This window comes from Chaetodon trifascialis, chromosome 11 (assembly GCF_039877785.1).
Source record: "Chaetodon trifascialis isolate fChaTrf1 chromosome 11, fChaTrf1.hap1, whole genome shotgun sequence".
NCBI lineage: Eukaryota > Metazoa > Chordata > Actinopteri > Chaetodontiformes > Chaetodontidae > Chaetodon > Chaetodon trifascialis.
Genome location: NC_092066.1, coordinates 11,555,034 through 11,579,262, shown reverse-complemented (window position 1 = coordinate 11,579,262; position 24,229 = coordinate 11,555,034). Strand labels below are relative to the sequence as shown.

General features: G+C 41.6%; 2 protein-coding genes across 3 annotated transcripts in view; both read right to left on the bottom strand.

The window, feature by feature from the left end:
* Positions 1-1,226: 1,226 nt before the first annotated feature.
* Positions 1,227-2,393, bottom strand: LOC139339518 (insulin-like growth factor-binding protein 1). The gene is made up of 4 exons (XM_070975181.1): positions 2,045-2,393; positions 1,765-1,907; positions 1,467-1,595; positions 1,227-1,352 (listed from the first exon to the last, which is right to left on the bottom strand). The coding sequence occupies exons 1-4, from the start codon at positions 2,391-2,393 to the stop codon at positions 1,227-1,229; spliced, it is 747 nt and encodes a 248-aa protein (XP_070831282.1).
* Positions 2,394-7,815: 5,422 nt separating this feature from the next.
* LOC139339514 (adenylate cyclase type 1-like) overlaps positions 7,816-24,229 on the bottom strand; it is a 34,645-nt gene continuing 18,231 nt past the window's right edge. Inside the window, exons 5-20 of one of the 2 annotated variants that reach the window (XM_070975175.1) lie at positions 21,486-21,613; positions 20,464-20,622; positions 19,789-19,930; positions 18,359-18,514; positions 14,762-14,959; positions 14,571-14,668; positions 14,375-14,459; positions 13,755-13,844; positions 13,182-13,444; positions 12,253-12,379; positions 11,205-11,366; positions 10,970-11,116; positions 10,775-10,873; positions 10,556-10,670; positions 10,316-10,440; positions 7,816-9,886 (exon numbers count right to left, since the gene is read on the bottom strand). In XM_070975175.1, the coding sequence (XP_070831276.1) occupies positions 9,467-9,886; positions 10,316-10,440; positions 10,556-10,670; positions 10,775-10,873; positions 10,970-11,116; positions 11,205-11,366; positions 12,253-12,379; positions 13,182-13,444; positions 13,755-13,844; positions 14,375-14,459; positions 14,571-14,668; positions 14,762-14,959; positions 18,359-18,514; positions 19,789-19,930; positions 20,464-20,622; positions 21,486-21,613 (2,514 nt within the window). In that variant the 3' untranslated portion in view covers positions 7,816-9,466. The remainder of the gene's footprint in view (positions 9,887-10,315; positions 10,441-10,555; positions 10,671-10,774; positions 10,874-10,969; positions 11,117-11,204; positions 11,367-12,252; positions 12,380-13,181; positions 13,445-13,754; positions 13,845-14,374; positions 14,460-14,570; positions 14,669-14,761; positions 14,960-18,358; positions 18,515-19,788; positions 19,931-20,463; positions 20,623-21,485; positions 21,614-24,229) is intronic. The other variant, XM_070975177.1, reaches the window with a different exon arrangement.

Below are 24,229 nucleotides of genomic sequence, written 5' to 3'. Positions count from 1 at the left end.
TTGTCACTTTGCATAAGCTGAATTTTCGGGATAAAGGCCACAGACCGTTATCTCTGATCTCTGTGTAGCCGGTGATAATGTTCATCACTTGCCTTGGTTTGAGTAAATACGCTGTTTGCATGTACAATGCAACCCTCAGAGGTCTATTTTTACTTAATAAAGGCAGTATAAAATTATCCAGGTATTGCATTTTAATTTTATTTCCTCTTCATCTTGCCCTTTCTTGCCTTGAGTGTGTGCGAAACTGTGGAAAAACACATGCAATCAGGAGCCCATCAGGTTGAAATAACATTTTAATTAGATGCATATCCACAGAATTAGAGGAATATGTACAACAAAACGAATAATGGAAGAGCAGCATTCCTTGCAAGTAGCGTTCACAAATAATTTGCTTCACTGCACAAAAGGTCAGCACCAAGCAAAAGCATAAACACACGAGTGAATCATAATAAATACGTGAATATATGCAAGAAGAGGTCAAAAAAAAGACAAAAGTCCCAAATGTGAGAAAGATGTAGCTGAGACGAGCCCTCGGCAATCCTCTGCTAAACCTGTGGACCCGCAGAGACCAGTAGAGGTAGACAAATGCAGAACATCCCATCCCAAACCTCACAGTGGCTTGGATGAGTCCTGATATGTTTGTGCTTGGCCACCATGCACATACTTGCGGCACTTTAAGTATTTCCCCCAATACCCATTGAGGAAACGCCAATGGAGATACATTCAGACAATGTCAACATGTCGAATGAATGAGCGGCTGTGTTGTTTCGTGCCGTGCCCAGCTCCATTTTTGAATGAATTTAAAAAAAAAAGAAAAAAAAAAAAAACCTGAAGAGGTTTTGGCAGAGCTGTGGACCTGTGGTTTTGAGCAATGGAGTTATTTAGTCAGAAACACAAATGTATACAGTGTTGCCCTATTTACAAAAAAATAGGCAAACATATAAAAAATCTAAAAATGACAAATGGTTAATGATAGTAAGAATATACAGGCACTGAATAAATAAGTCTTGATACATACATCATGTAAATAAAATGAGAGGAAATTTCCTCCTCTGAAATAGGATGTTGCATTTTATGTGAATGAGTGTGTTTTTGTAAAAGGAAGTCAGTTCATGAGGTGGTTGCAAGTTGATTTACACCATTTCCTGACACGTTTGTTTGTGTTTGTGTCTGTGTGTGTTTGTGCATGTCTCTGTGTGTGTGTGTGTGATAACAGAGTCCATCCTTCAGTGAGTGACTTCTTGCTGACACTCTGAGTCACTGAGCAGGTCGCTCGATCCCGGGATCCTCTTCCCATTCCAGGAAGAGACACACCAGCAGCGAGCGGGCGGCCCGACCAAAGATGACTCACACTGCAGGAGAAACAGAGATGGGAAACCGCATGAGTAAATCACCCACTAGTTTACAGATGAATCTCTTCCAACAGGTGGAGTTCATCTCATTTTCTGAAACCCTAAAAGCCTCACCTGCTTGGCCTTGTAGAAGCCGTGCTTGTCACAGTTGGGGAGGTAGAAAGTTGTGAACTTCTCTCCCAGTTTCTGCTGTGAGGTGGTTATCATGTCCAGCGCTGCATGCAGGTCAATGTGACAGGGACCCTGTGCAGAAAAAAAGACAAACAGTGAGAACTACAACTGCATATAAACAAATACTGCACAAGTTATCTCTGTCAAAAATCCAAAGGTCTGCAAAACCAAGTGCTCCCTCCAGTGGAAGGAAGGTGAACTACTTTGAATCATCTTCATTAGATTGATGTTTTTTCCTCACCTCATGTGCCAGTTTGTTGCGGATCGCGTTGAGCTTGGCCTTGATACTTTCCTGGCCCTCGGCAGTGTCTTGGGGGTCAACAGGGCCATTGACACCCAAAAGGTATTGCAGGGAGCCATGGCCAGTCACTCCATCAGCTTCCTCTGTACAGGTTTTAACAAAAACAATGACTTGAGAATACTGTTTTTAATCAGAAAATTTGAACATTTTCAGGTTCCTGTGTTGCTTTGAGGTCAAATTTTCACAGTGAAAATAGACAACTATGAAACTCTGAGACTACCTTGGCCCAGATCTTCAGTGCAGACGCCCTGTCCTCTGGTCAGAGCGTGGAGCGGCCTGGCCTCACCAGGCCTGGGAGTGCAGCGGAGACCCTCGCCACAGTGGGCTGTGTGAACCCCGCAGGACGCTCCTCTCTGCAGAGCGCAGGCCATGCAGCAACCACAGCCAGGCTCCCTCAGCACCTGCTGGCAGTCTGCCGGGATGGCAGGACAGCTGTTCAGTTTCTCCTGCGTGCAGGGGACGCAGCGGATGGGCTCCGGCCCCACCACTGGGGACGCCCTCGCCGCGGCCCAGACAGCCAGAAAGGACACTGCTGCTGCCAATATAAGCTTCTCGTATAATCCGGGCATCTCCACTCTTCAGATAAATAGGTTTTTCCTTTTGGACTTGTGCCTGCAAACTGCTCAGTGCGACTGTACTTTTCCTTAAACTCATTTCTTTGAACCTGCAGTATTTATATAGAGATCTGGCCTCCAGAGGTGTTAATGATTGACACTGACCACAGATATAAATTTTTTTTAAAAAAGCTGCCGTAAACGGTGGATGACCCTGTTTGACGTGCGTAGATCCAGGTTCACAAGGTCTGTTGTCAACATTGACTTTGGAACATAAAGTGATTGTACATCAAAACAACCCTGTTTTCGGATGACCAAATTACTGATCTGTGCCTTTACCTTTGAGGTCATGACAACAATCACATGAACGCCGCTTTTTGAAGAAATGAACCAATAAAGCCATTATGAACCAACAACAAGGAATACATAATCTAAGGAGCTGCAGGCTATGAGATAATGCCTGGTGAATGTACTGTAAAAGCTGTGGTGTTGACCAACACTTAGTTTGTGAAGTAATGCTGACAGATTTTGCTTTGACACTGTTTTCACGCTAAAACCCTATTTGTCCCTTTCGTGTCTTTGGTGAAGGTTCCTCTTATCAGGCAGACAGATAAACAAGATCATTCCCCTTTAGCATTGCATAACCCTAACATTATGGATCGCTCTGCCAGAATCACAACATGTTTGTCTGAAGAAAGCTGGTAGTAATTGCTTGGTTCTTTAGTGTAGTATTTGTCATAACTATATGTATGGCAAATGCCACATACCTGGATTTGCTCTGTGTGATGTACACACCAGCACCACCATTTCTGTGTACTCTGTGACCCTGAACTTTTCATTTTTGTTTTTTGAATAGAGAGCTGATCTCTAAATGTCTTGTGCTGAACTACAGACTGTGTGTTCTTACAAAGATTCAACCAGGAAAGACCAAAAAAGTAATGAGGATTATTTACCAAAGTATTTTCTATTATTATTTACGACAGCATAACTTCCCATAAACTCCTGCATGTTCATGTTGATGAGATGGTGGAGATGAATATTCAGCTGTGACTCTTCATTTATGGTCAGTCAGGGTCCTGGATGCTGGTGGCAGTGAGAGTTTCAGTGCAATGAAAAACACTTAAATGATGAGAAGATGGGCGGCGTGTACGTATTTGATGGTTATTTAAAGTTATAATTGGTTTTGAATTTAAATAAGGGAAATTAGAGTTAAAATATGCTGCTTTCTGTGAATGCATCATTAAAAAATAAATCCAGTAATATACAAAGTACAGTGCTCACAGGGGTCATTTTTCTGCATAATACTTGATACAAGTACATTTTGCTTTTACTGCCTTTGCTTAAAAAAGGGACATTTACTTGTAATGTATTATATTTTTATATATTTTCTTATGTAATCATCTTTGACTTAAGGATCTGAGTACTTCTTACACCTTATGGAAAACATTCAGTGTGGATGAGGCCTTACTCACAAAAAGAGCTACTTTACAGTATGTGCATATAGAAATGTCCTTGGTCTCCTTTTTCTTTGCTGTTACATGTACAGTCATGTATCATGAGACAAACAGTATCAGATCTGTGTTGCATAAGTGTTTCCAAGGTTTAATACTTTCACCTCTCCAGTATTTCAAACCTAACTGAAAATGAATCGTATTTAAATAAATAGCAGTCAAATCAAACAGTCAACGATCTGAAAGATAACCTTTTCCAAAATGTCCTTTAAACTTAAATAAACCTCAACCCACTATGTGTGGGAGTGTTTGCAGAGAATATACAAAATACACAAAAAATTAAGTACAACAAAAACATCTCTAGTAGAACAAATGCCTTCGTCACGCAGCTTTATTATTGTACTTTGTTTTGTTTTTTTATGTTTGTTTATTCACTGATAATGATAAAAAAGAAACAGTTTCTTGCACATTTCACATGGACTTTACTCTTCAGTAGTGCCAGCCCTCATCATGGCATGTTAACCGTGATGAGCGGGGTCATCGGTTGATGTGCCCGACGTGCTCCGCGCTGACCTTGAGGCCTGTGAAGAGTGTTACTCAACCAGCAGTTGGTGAGTGGTTGCCTCTTCAATGCCTCTCATCAGCTTCACCACCCACTCAGGAAACAGACCCTTCTTCAAAGGACATTGATGAAAAAAACAACATTATAGCAGAGACTGCACTTTTAGAAGTTAAAATGAAAACTTCAAATAAACACTCACATCCAGAGGCTCCTTCTTGTGCCTTTTCCTGCTCGTCTTCTCCTGCGCTGACGGTGTAGGTGGTGTGAGTCTTTGCAGTCTGATCGTGGAGGTCTTAGAACAACAGAGAGCCACCTCTTTTTCCATTCAAGCTGTGTGTTGCCAGATATTTAATTTTAATGTAAACCACGCCAAAATACTCACCTTTCTTCTCAGCTCACCACTGCTGGACCACTTTTTGTTTCCTAACCTCACCTGTTTAGGTGTAGTACCTTCATCACTTAAATCCACTCCACGTGAGCTCCGATCTGACACAGAGAAATAACTCATTTCCTCCTTGCGATGCCTGGTAGGCCGCATTCGAGGAAAACTCTCCTGGCTGTGGGAACGACACAGTCGCCTTGGTCTCATAACCCTCAGTGCAGGAGCATCATCATCGTCTGTTGCCATCATCTCCACTGTCTCCACACCGTCTTGAATTTGAAAACTGTCCTCCTCCTCCTCCTCTTCTCCTCTTTTACTTCCTTCAGTTTCATCCTCCTCTGATTCCTCCTGTATCGGCTCCAGATCTGTCCTCTGTTGTTATTTTTTACAAACAAAGAGGATATTAGAAATCCTTTAACGGTGAATTTTGTTGGATTTTTGAACTGTGCAAAAAAGCAAAAAAACTCACTAAAAAACTCATTAAAACTCACATTTTGCTGCTGAATGTCCATTTAGCTTGATGACTGAGGTTTGTGGATATGGAGCAATCCTGCAGTTTCAGGTCTTCATTAGTGGATTATTCAAATCAGGTGTGGAATCTTAACTACAGGCAGGTGACAGGTGAAAATTAATGACCTTTTTTTTGGGCTTGTCCACACCTCGCAGGTAGTTTTTTTTAAATAGGCTTTTTCCCTATATACTTCTAAAAAAAAAAGAAGTGTTGTTAAGAGCAGGCCAGACACACAGGTGGCGATATAACCTTAACTCTAAAGCCCGACCAATCAGCAGCCTGATAAAAGCTATTGCCCATTGTAAGAAGAGAGGGATCAAACTGTATGTGTGGACTGATAGTGAAGTGGAGTTATACCTAAAAATAAAGGCCTAGTCCACGCATACGCTGATATTTGTCAAATGTAGATTTTTTTTTCATGTATTTTGGCCTTTTGTCCACACACAGCAGCAGCTGTAGGTCAGTGAAACCAGAGCTTTTACGAAGCTCCTGCAAATTCCTTTTGCAGTGTTGAGGAGCAGACAAGAGTTTCGGCTTGTGACGTCAGAGTGTGTGCTGTTATCTCTCTATTTGTTTACATGAGATGATTTTGTGTAATGGAGGACATGGCCACGTAGTTCTGCTGCTAACCTTGATAACAGGACTTTTTGCATGTTTACACGTAAATGCTACATAATGTGATAAACAGTCCACCTCTCCCACGGCACACACTCCTCCGCCATCGTCACTGCCTTTGGACAAGCCCCGGTCACACAATTACTAATCTGACTACTTCTACCTCAGGCTTCTGACTGGCATGCTCTTGACAGTAATTCATTTGTGTTTTGTGCTTTCGTATAGGCAGAAATTTTTTTAAAACAGTTCTTGAGTTTTTTGGATGAGGAAAAACCCCAGTTTTAAGAAATATCCGCCAACGTGTGGACTTGGGCAAAGTTAGCCAAAGTTAGGAAACCATGAACTGGGACTCTTTTCCACTCAGCATCCTAGCTCTTTTGCTTTCATTGTACGAAATGTCGCCTCACGTAAGTTAAACGAAGGAGGTTAACGGTGCACACTTCCCTTCCCTGTCTACTCATCAACACTGCAGAAGGAATTTCTGAACATCTTCACCTTGGAAGAAGTTTTCTAAAAGCTGTGTTTTTGGTGACCTGAAATGCATTTTGTTGGATGAAAAAGATCTATTATGGGAAGTACCCATATATGTGTGGACTAGGCTATGTGAAAATGAAAAATAAAGCAACATAACCTGAGCCAAAGGTTCAATATAGTAAAATCAATGTGTTGTAATAGATTTTGTATAACTATTTTTTTAATGGGACACTCCATCAACTCCAGTTTACTCATCACAGAGAGTACTAATACAGTTTCATAACTTGCTCTGTGTTGTTGTCATTCTAGAAAAGTTCAGGATATCTTAACCTTTTGTTTGTTTGTTTGTTTTTGTTTATCTGCTGCCGACACAGTATCCCATTAACTGAACATGCAAAGAAGTGTAGGGAAATAAAAAGGCAATGAAGAAGCACACTGCACACTCACAAATGTGGATGGAGATGCTAAAATATGTATAAAAATAAATAAATAAATAGTCTTTGCAGACATTCTATGAGGATGGACATTAGTTCAAAATTACAGACAGTGAGGCTTCTTACAAGTTATTATACAATTACAGATCCTGCATGATCATTCATTTCTACTCCTTTCTTGGTTGCTGAAATGCAACCGAATGAAATGTAATCATTAATGTACGCCACAACCTAATTTACTCATCATGACCTCTTTTAGCCCTGATGACACCAGGGGGAGGGTTGTTTGTGACCCATCATTTACCTTGGATTCCCTTTATTGCTTAATGTCAACTTCGGCCTGGAGTCAGGGAACTGGACCATGCCGGTAATAACAGCAGCTGAACTTTCTTTAAGGTTTTTTTTTCTCCGTAGAGGCAGACCTCCTTCAGGCTACATCATTATAATTCATCTCAAATTGTGAATAACTGAGCAGAATTTAGAAAAAGCAAAATGCTTCCTAGGCTGTACTATACTGAAAATGGTGAAGCAAGCCAGGCGTTTGTTGACTTAACTGCTGCACTGAGTGAACCCCAACGCTGGGAAAACAATTTTGGCGGCCGCTCAGTGTTTGGGACATAGTAACATTCATCTGGCTGCGGGCTGTGGAAGGACACTGATTGGCATAATAAATGTGTCACTGTCAGCCATATTTTGCTGTGCAGAGTGAAAGCTGTTATTTTAAGAGCCATAAACTAAGGTGTGAGAAATGAAATTTTACAGAGTGGAACTAACAGGAAAACTGCCCATAAAAGTTATATTTGTTACCCACTGATCGTTTGCTGTGCTGCATGCTATGTTTGAGGTTTGAGGGACAAATATTGTGTTTCAGATTGAAAATTATCATATGGCTCATGCCTAAAAATCAACAAGAAGACCTTCGTCTGCACCCTGCACCACAATCCCAAACACCTACTTGCTTTATGTCTCAGCAGCAACACTTCTAGACATTCATAGCCGTACTCATTTGATATTTTATACACCAATATTGTCTTTATTACAAAATATTCAATTACCCAACTTTACACTGTACAAGATACAACATAGTTTACAGCTTTTGGCTATTTACAAAAAGTATGATCTGCATATCAAAGTGAATATATCTAAAAAGGCAGGTTGCAATCACTGTAAGCTTATTGAATAAGGCAAAAACTTGAAACATGATGTATTTACACTTTTGCAGATCAAGTGAAAGTTCTACGTTGACGAAGATATAGGCTAGAAAGATATCTGAAGCGCCCCGTATGTCTGAGACTGCATCTGAGAGACGTGCTAAAGCTCATATTTGTTGAGGAAAACTCAAAATGTAGCTTAAAGATAGAGCGAAAAGAAGGTGGAGTACATGTAGCATGTCTGAAATACGACAGTATGACAGACATGGCATCAAAGTTGCCGTCAGTGTGAATGGAGCGTTGGAAAGGCGTACGCTAAAGGACTAAGTTGTGCATTTGCAGAAGTTGTGTGCTTATTGTGTGTGCTCATGTACTGCATGTACTGTCTGCTGTGTGGATGAATGCTGTAATGGACATGTATGTTTGCACCATGCATAAGGGTGTACTGGTCCTTCCTGTGATGTTGATCGTCGTTTTGGCATTCACTAGTTTCCATAGAAGGACACGTCCATCTCAGTAGAACTGCTCTTCAAGTGTACACACCTTGACTGCCTCATCAGTGCCATTCAGCATGTATACCACATTACATTAAACTGTGAATCAGGGCAATATAAGTGGGTATTGAGGAACCCTTATTTTGTCTCTCCCGGTGCTCGAAAAGACACTTTTTAAGTCTACCGATGCTGTCTGACAAAGTCCTGTGCGCCAAATATGTTGAACCCACTGCAACATGTTCTCTCATGTGCGGTGAGGCAATAGAAGCAGTAAAACTAAAGCTCCATGGAAAGCTCAATACTTTGGTTTTCTTTCAACAGGAGGACTGTTACTATGGCTGTCAACTCTTAAAAAGTCATGCACTATTGACTGTAAATATGTCTAAAAAAACAAAACAAAAAGATGCTTATTTCATCCAGTGAGCTCCGAGTATAAAAAGTATTTTGTGCTGTTTCATTACAATTCAGAATTAACCACACATGCATACGCACACTCACAAGTACACACATGCATGCTTACATACACCAAAAACAGAAACAACACAGTTTTACACTGTAAATAATGCAATGTATCCTTGGCATAATCAGAAAGACAGTGCAAAAGCAATAGCATGATCAGTCCTTTTCTGGATATCAATGCACATATTCCTTGTAGGCGGAATATGTCGTACATATGAAACAAAGATGCACATTATACCTGGATCTGAGGGAACCCAGCAACACCACAAATCTAATCATCTGGAATAGAGAAAAGAGGATTCCGGGTTTCTTTCTTCTTCACTTCATGTTTGTCTTCCAAGAGTGGCAAGCAGTTAAAAATCCCTAAAAGCAAGTGTGATTGTCCGTATCACCGTGCCATTTCTCTGGATGTTTGTATCCTGAATGAGCATACTCTGGGGTGTGCCAGTACCTCAGGATTTATAGGAAATACCTGGACAGCCCTGTCTTCTTCAGGCCTCCAACCAGGGTTTTCTTTCCATGTTTCATTCAAGTTCAACTTTGCCGTCTTTCATCCTACACTGCTATGTCTGCAACAGCTGCCACAGCCTCTATCTGAATCTCTGTCACCTCTACATCCTCCTCGTCCTCCTCACCCACTGTGGGCACGCAGGGGGAGGGCAGGCATGTTGCTTGGCTGTTGCTGCTGTTGGCGGTGTTCATCTGCATGTTGCTGCCCATGCTGGCAAAAGCAGTCAGGCTGGCGGTGGAGGAGACGCTGCCCAGATTGGTCGGCACGCTGGTCTTGCCACAGGAGTGGATCCGGCGCGCCAGGCTGGCGGAACGCACCACTGAAGAAGTGGTCACAGTGCCCACGCCCTGAACCTTCCCCTCCAGGAAGTAGGTCAGCATCTCACCTTTACCTTTGACGCTGACTTTGCCACGACACACCAGGTCATAGTTGGTATTTAGCAGGCGGTACACCTCTTCAGTCACCTTTATCATAAAAACAAGGAAATATATGCACCTATGATAAAATGACTGTAAGAAAACACAAAGCTCAATCTAATATCAAAATAAAACTGATGAACTTGCAGTAAAACTATTTTCCTGATATTCTATGGATAGCTACTGGGCCTCAAACTATGTTTAATGCCACAATTTTATTGCTTTTATTTTTATTGCTTTATCATTATATGATAACATATGAACTTCATAAGTTTTATTGTATCAAAATACTTTAAACTTGAGGTCCTGATTCATGATCCAGCTGCCCACCTCTGTTATAAAGCTACAAGCTGCAAATTCAGCTGCAGTGCAACTATTGATGCAAAGCAAAGAGGAGACAGTCAAAAGGTGTCTTGTTGATCAAAAATCGCTAAATCGCTTTTAGATAAATATTGTGATTTAACATGCACTGGATACCTGTATCTTGCCCGGTACTCCAGTGCTGTCCATCCTGCTGGCCACATTGACCGTGTTGCCCCAGATGTCATACTGAGGTCGCCGTGCCCCAATCACGCCTGCAACCACTGGACCCACATTAATACCTGCGCAAACATGAGGAAATGTCAGCACAAATCGATGCTGAACTGAGGTTTCTCATAGTCACACTGTGATTTTCTTTGTGACTGAATTAATTGTTCAGTACAAGGGCAGACGTACCCACTCTCAAGACAAACTCATTGTATGACTGATAGTTGATTTCATCCAAAACGTCAAACATCTCAATGGCGTAGTCCGCGATTGTGCTCAGGTGGTCGTAAACAGATTTTTTGGCCTGCAGAGGAAACAGAGCAGTTTGGATGCATGCACGATATGATTGTTCGTATTGTCTTCATTATAATGCGCAAACACACACGGGAACACAAAATGACATGCCACCTTGGTACCAATGGTGGGGACGAGGCCCACAGCTGCCATGTATGTACTGCCAATGGTTTTGATTTTCTCGATGTCTTTGTAGCACTCCTTATCCATGAGCTGCAAAACACACATTCAAATAAACACAATGCAACACAGTTAAAAGCTCCCAGAGGCCTGTGTTCACAGTTAAAATAAGCAAGTGACCGTTCCCACTTCGTCAAAGTCGGCGATGATCTCATTCAGCAGTCTCAGGCACTCCACTCCCATGTTGTTGCCGTCCAGCTCGATGTAGAAATCATTGAAGTTTGGGATGGAGGCAAACAGGACACCAACTTGTGCGTAGGACTGATAGTAGAGATCCTAATGCAAAAAGGAAGACCACAGAATAAAGAATAGAAACAAATCTCAAGACGTCCATCATTTTTCTCTCTTCTGTCTGTTTATCTACCTGTTTGTCTGTCTGTCTGTCTGATTGCCTATTAGCGAGGCTCACCATGTTCCTGGGGTTCGACATTAGGAAGTGTTGAGCCACGTGTGCTGGCAGGAGATTGAAGAGGATCCTCCTGTTGTCCAGCTTGACTTTCTCCATGCCATCTCTTTCCTCTTCCGCCTGACAGTAAGTGCAGCACACACACACAGAACACACAGCAGTGAGGACTGGAGCTTGTTCCACATTTTCACCACATGGGGTCAGTAAAAACCCTTTTGAGCCTTATAACGTGGACTAGGTGTCTTACAGTTGGATTTTTAATGGGTACATTGCACCACTAATGCTTCTTGTTAAATGATTAAATTGTTTAAAATTCAGCTTCAGCACTTCAGTCCTGCTAAGCACAATGTTCCTTCTTTTTAACCTCTTGATGTCCAGTGAATCCAAGCCAAAACAAGCATCTTACCCTCATTTTTTTAAATGATCAGTCCATTAATCAATTAGTTGATTGACAGAAAATTAATTTGCAACAATTTTGCTGATCGTTTAATTAATTTTTCATGCAAAACCGCTTCATGTTTCCAGCTTCAGATAAGTGAAAATGTGTTGTATGTTTTATATACTTGTAATGTATGTTTAATAATTTTGCGGTTTGGACTGTTGGCTGTAAAAAATAAGGAGTTTGAAGGCGACAATTTACAAAGCAAATAATCAGCAGATGAATCCAAGATGAAGAAAATTATTATTTGCAATTCTAACAATTTAAAATCAGCTCCCCCTCAATCAACTATAACAGCAAAATGCTGCTTTTACATTAATGCATGTGTAATAATAACCTAATAATATAATACAAAATAGTGCAACAGTAGCAGGGAAAATCTTTCTGCATTAAGTACTTTTACTTTAATACTTTAAGTACATTTTCCTTTTCAGTAATATTTTAGGTGCAGGACATTAACTTGTGTTTTCACAGCGTGGTACTAGTATGTTTACTGAAGTAAAGGATCTGAATACTGCCTCTTTCACATGTATGGCCACATTAGCACACACATACACACTCCCTGACCTGCACAGCCCATAGGAAGTCCAAACGTAGTTTGAGGTCAAGTTGCCGGGAGTGGAGGGCCAGGGCACTGACAAAGAGCAACAGAGACAGGATGGGCTCATAGCCCCGGATGTGGAAGGACCCCCCACTGTGGAAGAGACCAACACACAAGTCAGCACTGGACTGGACCACACAGAAAACTACACATTAGGGTTGGATGGACCCCCCACAGAGTGGAGAGCAATCATGAGTGAAGTTTTCCTAAATAAATAATGAAAATAGATTTCTAAAAAACAAAACATGAGATAAAAGAAAATGTGTAAATGAAAGATCTTAAATATGCTTGAAATTTCAAACCATACAATATCATATTATTTACTGAAGCGTGACTTCGTTTAAAGAAAATGAGTTGTTCAAAAGAGATTTTTTATCCTAATAAGCTTAACAAATTCCACGTAATCACTTTTCAGGGGCGCATTTATGATTTGAGCTCCAACAAAATTGGCCGGGCCCCTCGGTGCTGGGTTGAAACAGCTAACGGGCTCCCATCATCCAGCCCACATTGTCCTTTCAGCCTTCTGATTTGGAACTAATGAGCACATGTGCTGCATCAAAGGGTGGTAAATGAAAGAGTGTGTGGGCTGCAGACAAGCAAAGACTCCTCCACACACATACATCTCGGCACTGTAAATGTTCTTCTTAACTCCTGGTTATCTGTTCCTTCTCTGGATCAAACAAACAGTCATTCACAGCCAATCTTTGCCTCTGATACTCTTATGACACGCAATCATAACTAGATCGGGGACTCTCACTTCAAACTCCAAAGGGATGTGTGTTCATGCAACTCCAGGAAATGACAGAAATAAAAAGTGCAGACGAACTGAAGTGTTCATGCATCACCGTGTGTGTCTGTGTGGTGTTTTGTGGTCATGCTGCGCTGTGAGCCTCACCCTGCGGTCTTGCGAAAGCCGCTGAGCTCCAGCACGGTGACATACAGCACCCCCAGAAGGAGCATTAGCGCCATCTTTGGCAGCCAGGAGACCCGCAGGAAAAGTGCCAGGGTGAGTGTGCCCACCACACAGGACAGGAAGGCGTAGCGGGCACCGTCACAAGGCAGCTCGGCCATGGTGTGGTTGGCGCCGCTGTCCACATCAATGATGACGATGGAGCTGTTGGTGTTGGCACTACCCCACAACCAGGGCATGCAGCCCACCTGACAGAGGAACAGGAAGACACATGTGCATCAAGGTGATGGGCTATTTAAAGAGAGAGAAGCTTCATGGTAGCCTGCTCTAACAGTCTGCCCATTTCCAAAAAAAGTTTAGCAGGATTGCATATCAGAGAGTATAAGCTGTTTTAATATCAGTCCATCGCAAATAAATTAGAGGATGGACTATTCAATTTTACAGTATCTACAACAACAATAAAGCATTTCAGTCAAGCACCCAGGCATATGCTTTTTAAAGCAGTTATATCTCAAAACATTTTTCTGTGTGGAAGACATTTTTGCATTTCCCACTTACCACACAGGCCTGGGCCACAGCGTAGATTAAGAGCACTATGAGAATGCAGAGAGCAGTGCGGATCTGAATGGTCAGGCACCCTGGAAAACACTGAGAGACAAAAACAAAGAAAAGTCAGACGAAGGAGATCGTGGGAGCAACATCAAGTGATGAAACACACCATTTACATTGTACGTATTCTATATGAGTTAATGCTTGGCATTACAGTAGGACAAAGTGTGTTAGTCGCTGTACGAACTGTTCTATGTCAGTGAGTAAAGAACGGAAAAAGCCCCCAAAGTGTAGCCCTCGCAGTCAGGAGGTTTGAGGATGACAAAAGCTGAAATGACTAAGCTAACCACCTGATTTTAAATACAGCAGAGCGGCTTAAAAAGTAATCATGAAGCCACTGAATACCGAATCATTATTACAAGATTTTATAAAACACATTTACATATTTCTCTTTAGTCAGCAAAAAAAGAAGAATCATAACAGAAAAAAATTAAAATGAGGAAAAGTTAAACTTGCTGGATTTGTCGGACTAGTCTGTCAGTAGTAGAAGATGACATGTGCATAACAAACAAATGAAAAGGAAGATCTCTGCTCAGGTTGGCTGAGGATGAGAAAGCAGCTGTATTTACCTGTACTCTAGTGATATGCAGGTACATGATACAAGCTACAAGGAAACAGATGCAGAAGACGAGAAGGACTAGCACCACTGTGCCCCTGAGTGGAAAGAGAAGAGAGAGAGGAAGACGGCAGGGTTAGTTAAGCGACTGAAAGAGATAAATGCAGCGAAACAGCAATAGAGAGAAGAAGAAGGACAGCTGTACGTACTGTGGTATGATGAGAAGATAGACAAGGCCAAACAAGGCAGCTAGGATCAGAGAGAGGACCACTGCGCTGGTGAAGTACTCATCAGGAACCTGGTGGTACTGTGTAACGCCAGAGAGCAGAGAAGAGTGAGTATTCATTCACAGGCTTCATCCACAACAGCTCACTGCACAGGTACAGCGTGTATGCCTCACCCTCTGCTCGCGCTCAGAGCACTTATACATGAGTGTGAGGAAGTTGAGGTCTGCCGTGTCGGACTCGGTCTGGCGGGCCTCGATCAGCCGGCCGATGTAGCGGTTGACCCGGGTTCTGGGGCTGCTCTGGATCAGATTAGCCTGGTTTGTGTTGGTACGGTTCCTCAGCTTCTGTGGAGCCGTGCGCATAGCTCTCCGCTGGTGGGATTAGAGAAAGAAATCTTCACTGAAAATGCAGAACTTGGAAAACAACAGTGAGATAAATGGCTGCAATGAAGCGCCCTGTATTCTCTGCAATACTGGAGTATTATCATATCAGGAACAAGGGTGAGTAAGAGTCAACAATAAACACGGGCAGCGGATTATACTTTCAAATTAGGACATTGCCTTCACACTTAACTTCATTACTGAATGCACCCCGCTGTGTCTGAGTGTCTTCAGCAGCCAAAGTGAGCAGCTTTGCAAAACATTGGGTATTGGAGCAAAGCCAGATAGTTAACATGGCAGAGTGGATGTTCGTGTGTGTGTGTGTGTGTGTGTGTGTGTGTGTGTGTGTGTGTGTGTGTGTGTGTGTGTGTGTGTGTGTGTGGTTGTAGGTGTGTGTACATGAACATGCTGGATGGATTGTGTAACTCAGTGGCACAGTAGGGGAGCAAAGAGTGAGCAAGAGTGTTCATGAGATCATTACATGACATGAATGCGTACAGCTCACGGACTTCCTTTATTTCCTTGTTTTCTTTTTTTTCGTCCTTCTTCCTGTCCTTCCCTCCCTCTGTCTATTCTTCTTCTACTTGCTTCCGTATATTTCTCTTAACTTATTTCATTGCTTTCATATACTCTTTGCTTCTTTTTTCCTCCCTTGTTTCCATCTATTATTTCTCAGTTCCCCCCCTTTGCTTCCATATATTCTTGCTTCTTTTCTACCTTCCCTGGTTCTGTATAGTCTTCCTCACCTCCGTCTTCCCTTCCATGTCTGTCTGTTCCACCTTTTTTCTTGCTTAGTTTTGTCTATTTTTCTGTACTTCCTTCTTATCTCCCCTTCTCCAGTCTATTCATCCTTACATCCTTCTTCACATCCTTGCTTAATCTTCCTCACTGGGTCTCCTGTTTCTGTTTATCCTTCCCTCCTTCCATCCAGCCTTTCTTCTTTCTCTTCCCCCATTTCATTCCCTTATTTATCTGTGCCTCCCTCATGCTCTTCTTTTGTTATTTATGAGGCGGTAGAACTGTGACCTGCAGATGCTGACTTCTCCTTATGTTCCATACTGTGCTCAGTGTAGCACAGGACACATCATGCAGCCATGTCTGCTGCACCAAAACTCCTATTCATTCATCCCTTGTCCCTCACATCACTCCCCTCCGTGCCTTGAATGCATATGTCATTGCACACAATTCAAGTGTGTGTGGTCTGAATATGAAATCACCATTCAGCAGAAGGTGCATGTATGACTTCACTTATCACCACTTTTTCCTTTTTCATTTGTCTGTTTTATGCTATTCTGCCTTTTGTCTATGAGCTGAGGGTGTCACCATTACTGGTAATAAAGATTCAAGAGGAGACGTTGTGTAGTGTGGGGCCAAGATCTACTGGATTCACTGGATTATAAAAGTGGGAAGTTGTCAAACTTTTATATTAAATGCTTTACATCTTGCAAACTTATGACATATTGGGTGTGCTACACAGAGATGCTATGCTTGTGAAGACGATGTTTGGACATAATTAATGACCTGATGCTTGTGACCATAACTGCTGCATGCCTTACCAGCCCGATCTCAGTCTTAACCATAAAATGAATCATTAACCTTATGGGGACCATTTCTGGGGGAAGTGAGTGCCTACATTTGATGATGTGATCGGCTGTTTGTCCAGACCAGAAGAAAAATACAAAGGATACACACAGACAGACAGACAGACAGACAGACAGACAGACAGACAGACAGACAGACAGACAGACAGACAGACAGACAGACAGACAGACAGACAGACAGACAGACACAAATACACACACACACACACACACACACCTGAAAATCTGGATTAAAACAGCTGGTGTAAGAACTGTACAGCTGCCAGGTCACAGGATTTCTCTTCAGACACACAAGGTCAAGTAAGCGCTTTGACATTTGGCCAGATTGCCAGTGTCACTGGTTGTATATGTGGGGGAAATGCTGCGTTGTGCCCGACAGGAGCAACATGCTGAGGTCATTATAGCCTCACTCCCTTTCCTCTTACAATAAAGAACACATCCTGTGAAAGCCATATATCTATTTTCTGACTAAGATGTACAGTTGCAACAATAAGTTTCTGAATGCAGCTTTGAATAACCTGCAATCCTGAATTATTTTCTCCTAAACTGTAGTTTGCTACCTCAGCTATTCAGTTGCACACAGTCAAACATTCTCTTATATAACAAAAAATTACTGAAGCATTAAGTGCAAGCATGGAAAGATGTATAAACTTGGATAGTGACATCGATGAAGTGGAATTTTGGGTGTCATAATTTCCAACCAGTAACCTCAATGTCACTAACAGAGTCAACTGTCAGAGAGTTTGTGATTCATAGCAGGGCTAAAACTAATGATTCGTTTCATTACGAGTAATCTGCTAATTATATTCTCGATTAATCATTCGATCTATAAGATGTCAGAAAATAGCGAATGCCACAATCTCCTAAAGCACAAGGTGACACCACCAAACTGCTTGTTTTACCCAGCTGACGGCCCAAAAGTATGCAGTTCATTATAACTTAAGACAAGGAATAAGTAGCCAATGTTCACAACTGAGAGGGTGACTGCGTGGCATGATTGCTAAAAAAATTACTTGAATGATTAACTGATTATCAAAATATCTAGTGATTCATTTTGGACTGATCTTTCAATTGTTTCAGACATAATTCAGAGTCTGCATCCGTCGAAGGGAAACGTTACTGGATGACTTCTTGGGAATGATCAAACAGCACTATTGGACTCGACACTGGCTGCAGTGCAAATATCTCTGCATGAGTGCAATGTTCAATGAGCTGACAAAGCAACATGGATACGGGAGCATCCGTTGCACATGCTAATGTCTTCCTGTGTGTCCAAGATTTCACATTAAGAAAGCCACTAAACCATGAAGGAATCCACGATCACTCACTGTTGCTTCTCTAATGTTTGTCCATGACCCACTGGATGATCCACAGCTCAACTCTTAAGCCCATACAAATTTGCATTGTGGATCTGCCAAGTCCAGATGTTCAGGACATTGAAATGTATGACCTGAAGTGTCTTTTTTACAAGACACCCAAGTTTAATATAAAGAAGATTAGTTTAAAATGCCTCTTAATTTCTACATATTTCTACAGAAAGCATATGCCTGAAAAATACTGTTGCTGAAGATGTCTTATACTTACACTGTAATGCTAAAACAAAGCCATAAAGACAGTAAAGAATTGTGGTCTTAAATAGAGAAATCAGGCCACAAACAAGCATTTACCTAACATTTTTCACTATTGCAGCAAACTCTAGACATTCAGACTCTAGATCTCTGTCTCTATTTCAGTAAATCACAGCACGAACAAACACAGAAACGTCAACACAGACACTGAGAGTTTATACCTTATCACCGTCCTCGCAGTTCATGACATTGGAGAAGGGAATCTCAGCCTTGAACATCTTCCTGCAGTGCATAAGCTGCACTAGTAAGTAGCACACAGTTTTGAACTTCATCTTTTTGGCGGGCTTTATATCCGAAAGAATCAATCCTGGGAATATCTGTCACCAGATAAGAAACGGGAACAAGGATTTAGTCATGATAACCCACACAGTGATATATATTATGTAAGGGCCTATAAATCATGCACAGGCACTGGACAGTATGCACGTGCACACACGCTCATGCACACACACGCATGCAATCATTATCATCAGGCTCAGGAATTTAACTAGAAGGTGGTTTAAATAAGGTCAATCCCTTAGGTGATTTTATTAGTTTTAGGACTTTGCTGCCCTCATTTCTCTCTCTCACAAAGCTATTTTAGAGACAGCGATAAAGATTAAGCATACGTTAGAGACGCTGAGGAAATATCTGTCATTTGTAGCAAGAAACTCGTGCTTCGTTCGATACACAAAGTTGGAAATGTGTCCCTAAGGAGGAGTGATTAACGGCACAATAGCTAAACAAGTAAAATATACAGCTCAGCTAGGCCACATTTTTCTCTGAGCCATGCCTCCGATGAAGTCTAACCATCAGCTATATTAAGAGGATTAGCGAAGTCTCCCGCATATCAAAGAAAAATACACGCAACTGAGATGTTACAGGTTCATATAAGGATCCATGTAACCTATGTGCAAGCCTTATCTTGCATAACGTGGAACCTGCTGCAAGAAATGATGAGGGAGAGGAGAGGAGAGGAGAGGAGAGGAGAGGAGAGGAGAGGAGGCCTGATGGAGTAATACAGAGACAAGACTGAAATTCCCTCTCCAGCTGCTTGTGGCACATCTGTTGGAGATGCGCGTGTTAATGTGTATGCACTGACACACACATATCTCTGTAAGTTTGGAGGAAAATGTGCAGATTTGAGATGATAGACGCCGCTGGCTGTTTTCTTCTTCTTTATAGCCCCAGTCCAATCCATTACAGGCTGGAAGTGAAATCAGCTCAACAACAAATATGCGAGAGCTTCATCATGTGATGCTGGATGCTTCGAGTCAACACCGCTTTTCTGTTTGAAGGATGGGTTGAGTGCAGATCTTGGCATAGAAATAAAGACTGTTCAAGATAAGCCTGCTTTTTCAAGCTAGCCTACTCTGACTTACCACGTGCAGTAGACGAGGTTAATATGGATTAGCATACGACCTGCAGAAGCTTTGCTAATGTGTACAGTACACTGTCTAGGTAATAAAAGGTTCAGCTAAGGCCAGCGTCTGATAGGAAGTGTAATCTGAAGACACAAGTGATGCTGTCATCATTCTCCTCTGCTAAAGGCTCATAGAAATGTGTAGTATTTTGAATACAGATTCCTCAGCACAGAATTACAATACGATACCTTCCGTCGGTGAGATGGCACTATAAAGAAGGTTTCAATTTCATGTTTTTGGAGGAAGGCGTTCCTTTCGTGTCCGTTTCCAGGCTCCACCTCATAATCTCCATTTAGGCACTCCAGCGTAGATCTGGTGATGTGGACTTTACTGTGGAACACAAGGACAGGCAGGACAGGATAATACACAACATTATCGAGCAGTCTCGCAGCCACCGCAAGCTGCAGAAATTAGGTGCATTTGGCACAAACAGTTCTGAGTAGGTCGTCTGCAGGAGGATGTTACAGGAGACATGCTCCTGCAGGCATTTTGTGAAGATGAAACTTCCTTTAAAATGCTGCACAAAGGTCATTTTGCTTATGCTCAAGTCTTTTAATTATACTCTTATGTACACATGCTTGAGGTTAGTGCACTTGTTTCCTTGACAGTGTGCCTTTTTCCTGATTTGTCTTAAAACTATAACCATTATTCTTAAAGCACAAGCATTACTGCAGACTCTTATTTGAAAAGAAGTACAGGGCAATATCAGAAATATGCACACCTCACTGTACAATTACACTTCAAGAGTCAAATCTGGGTGATCTTGTCAGTCAAGATACTTTTTCCAGAGCACCAAAATAGAACAGTAAAAGAAAACTGATGTCCATAGCTGTAGAGGCCCATGTAAAGTGTCCATTACTGACCCAGGTAGTCCTCCAGCCTCCATCACATTGGCTAGGGTCACATCATTGGACCACACATCATATTGCCATTTCCTGAGGCCCAGCACTCCACACAGGACCCGACCTGTGTGCAAGCCCACGCGCATGTTTAGGTTGACTTCTGTGGCCTCGGCTACTGACCTGCAGGGGCAGAGCACATGCAGGGTTGGAGTGAGGTTGTAAGATTAAATCTGTATCCGTATCTATGGTACATATATAATTAGGGAGGAGCATAGAAATTAAACACAATGTGACATTAACACAGTTATTGAATAAGACTTATACATATACTAATAATAAATATGTCTGTCAAAATGAGAATATTGTCTTTCAAGAGCTGCAATTTGTGCAAAATATTGAAAAGTAATCTTTACATATAATAGCTGAGGTCAGATAAAGGCATCACGCACATCCTAAATTGAGAATAATTTACAATCTGTAACTGTAAGCACTCTGTGTAAATACTGTATTGAAATCTGTCAAGAACAAGCAGTGTTCAAAAATGCCCTCCATTGCTCTCACATACCAAAATAGACTAAAGAACAAAACAGACTGCTAAGTTGAGCATATCCATTTAATCAGTGTTGAGCAAAAAGCCTAATCTTAATTAGCAGTCTTCCAGTCAAGTCATGAAAGTATCTCATTTAATCTGCTGCTGCATCTCAACTTCTCACTTTCTGTAGGAAAGGTGGGGAAAACAAGCTCTTTCAAGCTCAGTAAAATAGCTTATTTTCTTTCTCCTACAGCCTTTTCTCCCCGCCAACTGTGGTTCTGCTCGCTCGAGTGTTCAGTGTTAGAATTCACTCACAGCACACATGGCTAATCAGGCCGCAGTTCGCCCTGCTTGAAGGAAATCTCTCAACATGTACTCGGTCAACAAGGTATTTAGAATAAAATAAAGATTAAAGGGAAGGTTGCGGCGTGGCAGCATATTCTACTGAATGTATGGACAGATGATGATGTTGACACTAATGAAATAATACCAAAAGTTGCATAACACTCACGTTATGGTGTCAATCATGTCCAGTCCCATCTCTACGCAGCAGTGGGCGTGGTCAGTCTTGGGTTGGGTCAGTCCAGACACACAGTAATAACAATCCCCCAGGATCTTAATCCTGCGACAGTGGTTCTCCTGCCAATCAAAGTAGAGTGAAATCGTGATTCGGCGCCTATAGGGCCCAGTCAGTTAACGAGATCATCCCGTCGTGCTGCAGCACCTATGGCCTTTCATAGGATTAGAAATTAACCTTTGATCGTCAGCTTAGTTAGTGTTTAAACCACTGCAACAGAGCAGCAACAGTCATCAAACCAAAAATCTTTCAGTTTCATCAGAACTGCACTGGTGGCGTTTGAGTTTACAATTCTGACATTTAATTATAGTTTATCCATTACACTGATTACGCTGATCCGTATCCATCGGAGTAATTTGTAAGTTTTGCTTCAAGCTATCTGTTGCTGCAAGTTCCAAGGTTGATTGAGTTTATGGTGCAGGAGTTATTGCCTTTCAAAATGAGCTTCACCTTCAATTTAACCTCCTCAACATAACACTGTAATGTTTATTATATGTAAAAATATGCCATCCCTCAAGTTTTTCAGGCAAATTACGTTGTTTATTTTGTTGTTCTTTAGAGTCAGCAAACCATGATTGTGCATTTCACCGCTTGGCTGGTTAGGAAGTGATGTTTAATGCATAAATTGTTGAAATGGCCTGATACTCTTAAATGACCCCTGGATTCAATTAGTGCTTTATGCCAGTGTGGATGTTTGACAACGTACACATAAAGATACGCCACTGGCAACACCTGCTGTGTAGTTTAAAATGACGAAGACAGTTGGAGGCACCCAACCCAAAGACTCCATGTATAGGAGAAACTAATGTGGTCAAATGAATGAATAAATACATGCAGAGGCAGTCAATAAGGTAAATAAGGCAGAGTACAACACATCACGATGCCATGGACACATGCGCTGATATATGTAGTGCATGTTCATCATCCCATGCCGACTCTTAAGACTTTGAACTTACTCCAGCACCGAGACGGTTCCCACAATGCAGCTCCAAATCAGGGAATAAGGTGAGTCACTCTCACTTAGGCGACAATGTGCAGTGGCGTGAAAAGGCAGCTTACAAATATAACCCATTATTAGACGATGTAAGCAACAGACATTCATTTTACCAGGGAGACTGGGTTACCGCGGACGCCTTCTCATAACCCTTTATTGTTTCCATGGAAGTAATGGGATCACTGGCCATGCATGTGAAGAGCACAAAGACTCATAATTATGCACATTGGTGGGCACATGACGAGACGGATGCTCTATTTTTAACATGCGAGCCATGTGAGCTGCAGAAAAGACAGATAGCTGGGGCTCGTCGGCGGCAACTATTTGCCTCGTGGAGTTTTCCATGCTGCGGTCATGCTTTCTGAGTGCTCAGCGGCACGGACCCACGCGTGCTGCTCGTGTTGAATATATTGTTCGACTCAAAGGTGCAAAGGAAGGAACACTCAGCAGCACTAAGTTGTAGATTGTTGAGCGTCCATCTGTAGTTTTGCATTTTCTGTTAAAATATTGAATTTAAAATTGGAATAATAACTATCGATCTCAAATGGGAATTCATAATTATCTGAGATATCATCACGTCAATATATAACATATAATTACACACATTAATACGCTGGTCATTCATTTCATATTAACTTGCGTTATTTCTGCACAATGTTTACTAGATTTATCATGCAAAAATATAATATATAGTCAAGGAATATGCATCTATATTTCATATATATTGACAGTATATTGATTTTGGTCTGTAATACGATGAAACACACACTGATCTTGAGCATCCTCTGTAGTGTATACCTTTCTAAATTTGCTATATTATTACTCGCATATTCTTATCAGCCTCCCTGGTTTCTTGCTTGTCCTGCCCTTATTCTTAATTTCTTTCCTGGGGATCTTATTTGATCTCTTCTTGAAAAACAAAATTTAATTTAATTTAATTTTTTATGGTCAGTGGAATAAGATCAGTGCTATAATTAACAGCAAAATATCTCAGCTTCAAAGTTTGTGTTTCTTTTCCTCTAATTGACAGCTGAAAATACCGAGCTTCTTTTTGAACTCACTTCTGTTCACTCTGTACATTTCACCTCTGAACAGATGTCAAAAGACAGAGTCGCAGGATGAAAAAGACGATACTTAAAAATTAAAATTTAATATCCTGTGAACTGGGTCTTAATCTATTCACTTATAAAGCTAGCGAGTGAAATTCTTCATCTGACATTAAAACTTTTTTTTTTTATTATGACAGAGCCGATGAGGTCTCTTCGGGGTAACTCAGGTCATAGTGGAGCAGTAGCAGATGGCGCTACAGGGAGGCATAGCTGAAGCTACAGGAAGCAGGGAAAGCCCTGGTGCTTACAGAGTCTCCTACTCTGTACTTTTCCTGTGCTAATCTGCACTGGGAGGGTTTAGGAGCTGATTCAGTCACAAGCTGGATTACCACCGTCACGTGACTGAAGTATTGTGGCCAATCTGGGTGGTCATCAGCATAGAGGAAAGATGGGTACAGTGTATTATAGGCACAATTTCCATTAGAAAGGAAACACAAGCAATGATATTTTTAAGATTTTCAGTTTTTCATATTGTGTTTTCAGTGAGGTCAGAATGCACTGATGGCAGGTATAGTTGTTTTACCTGGCACCTTACATACACTATACCCGTACGCTTGCAGAGATGCAAATTGGCA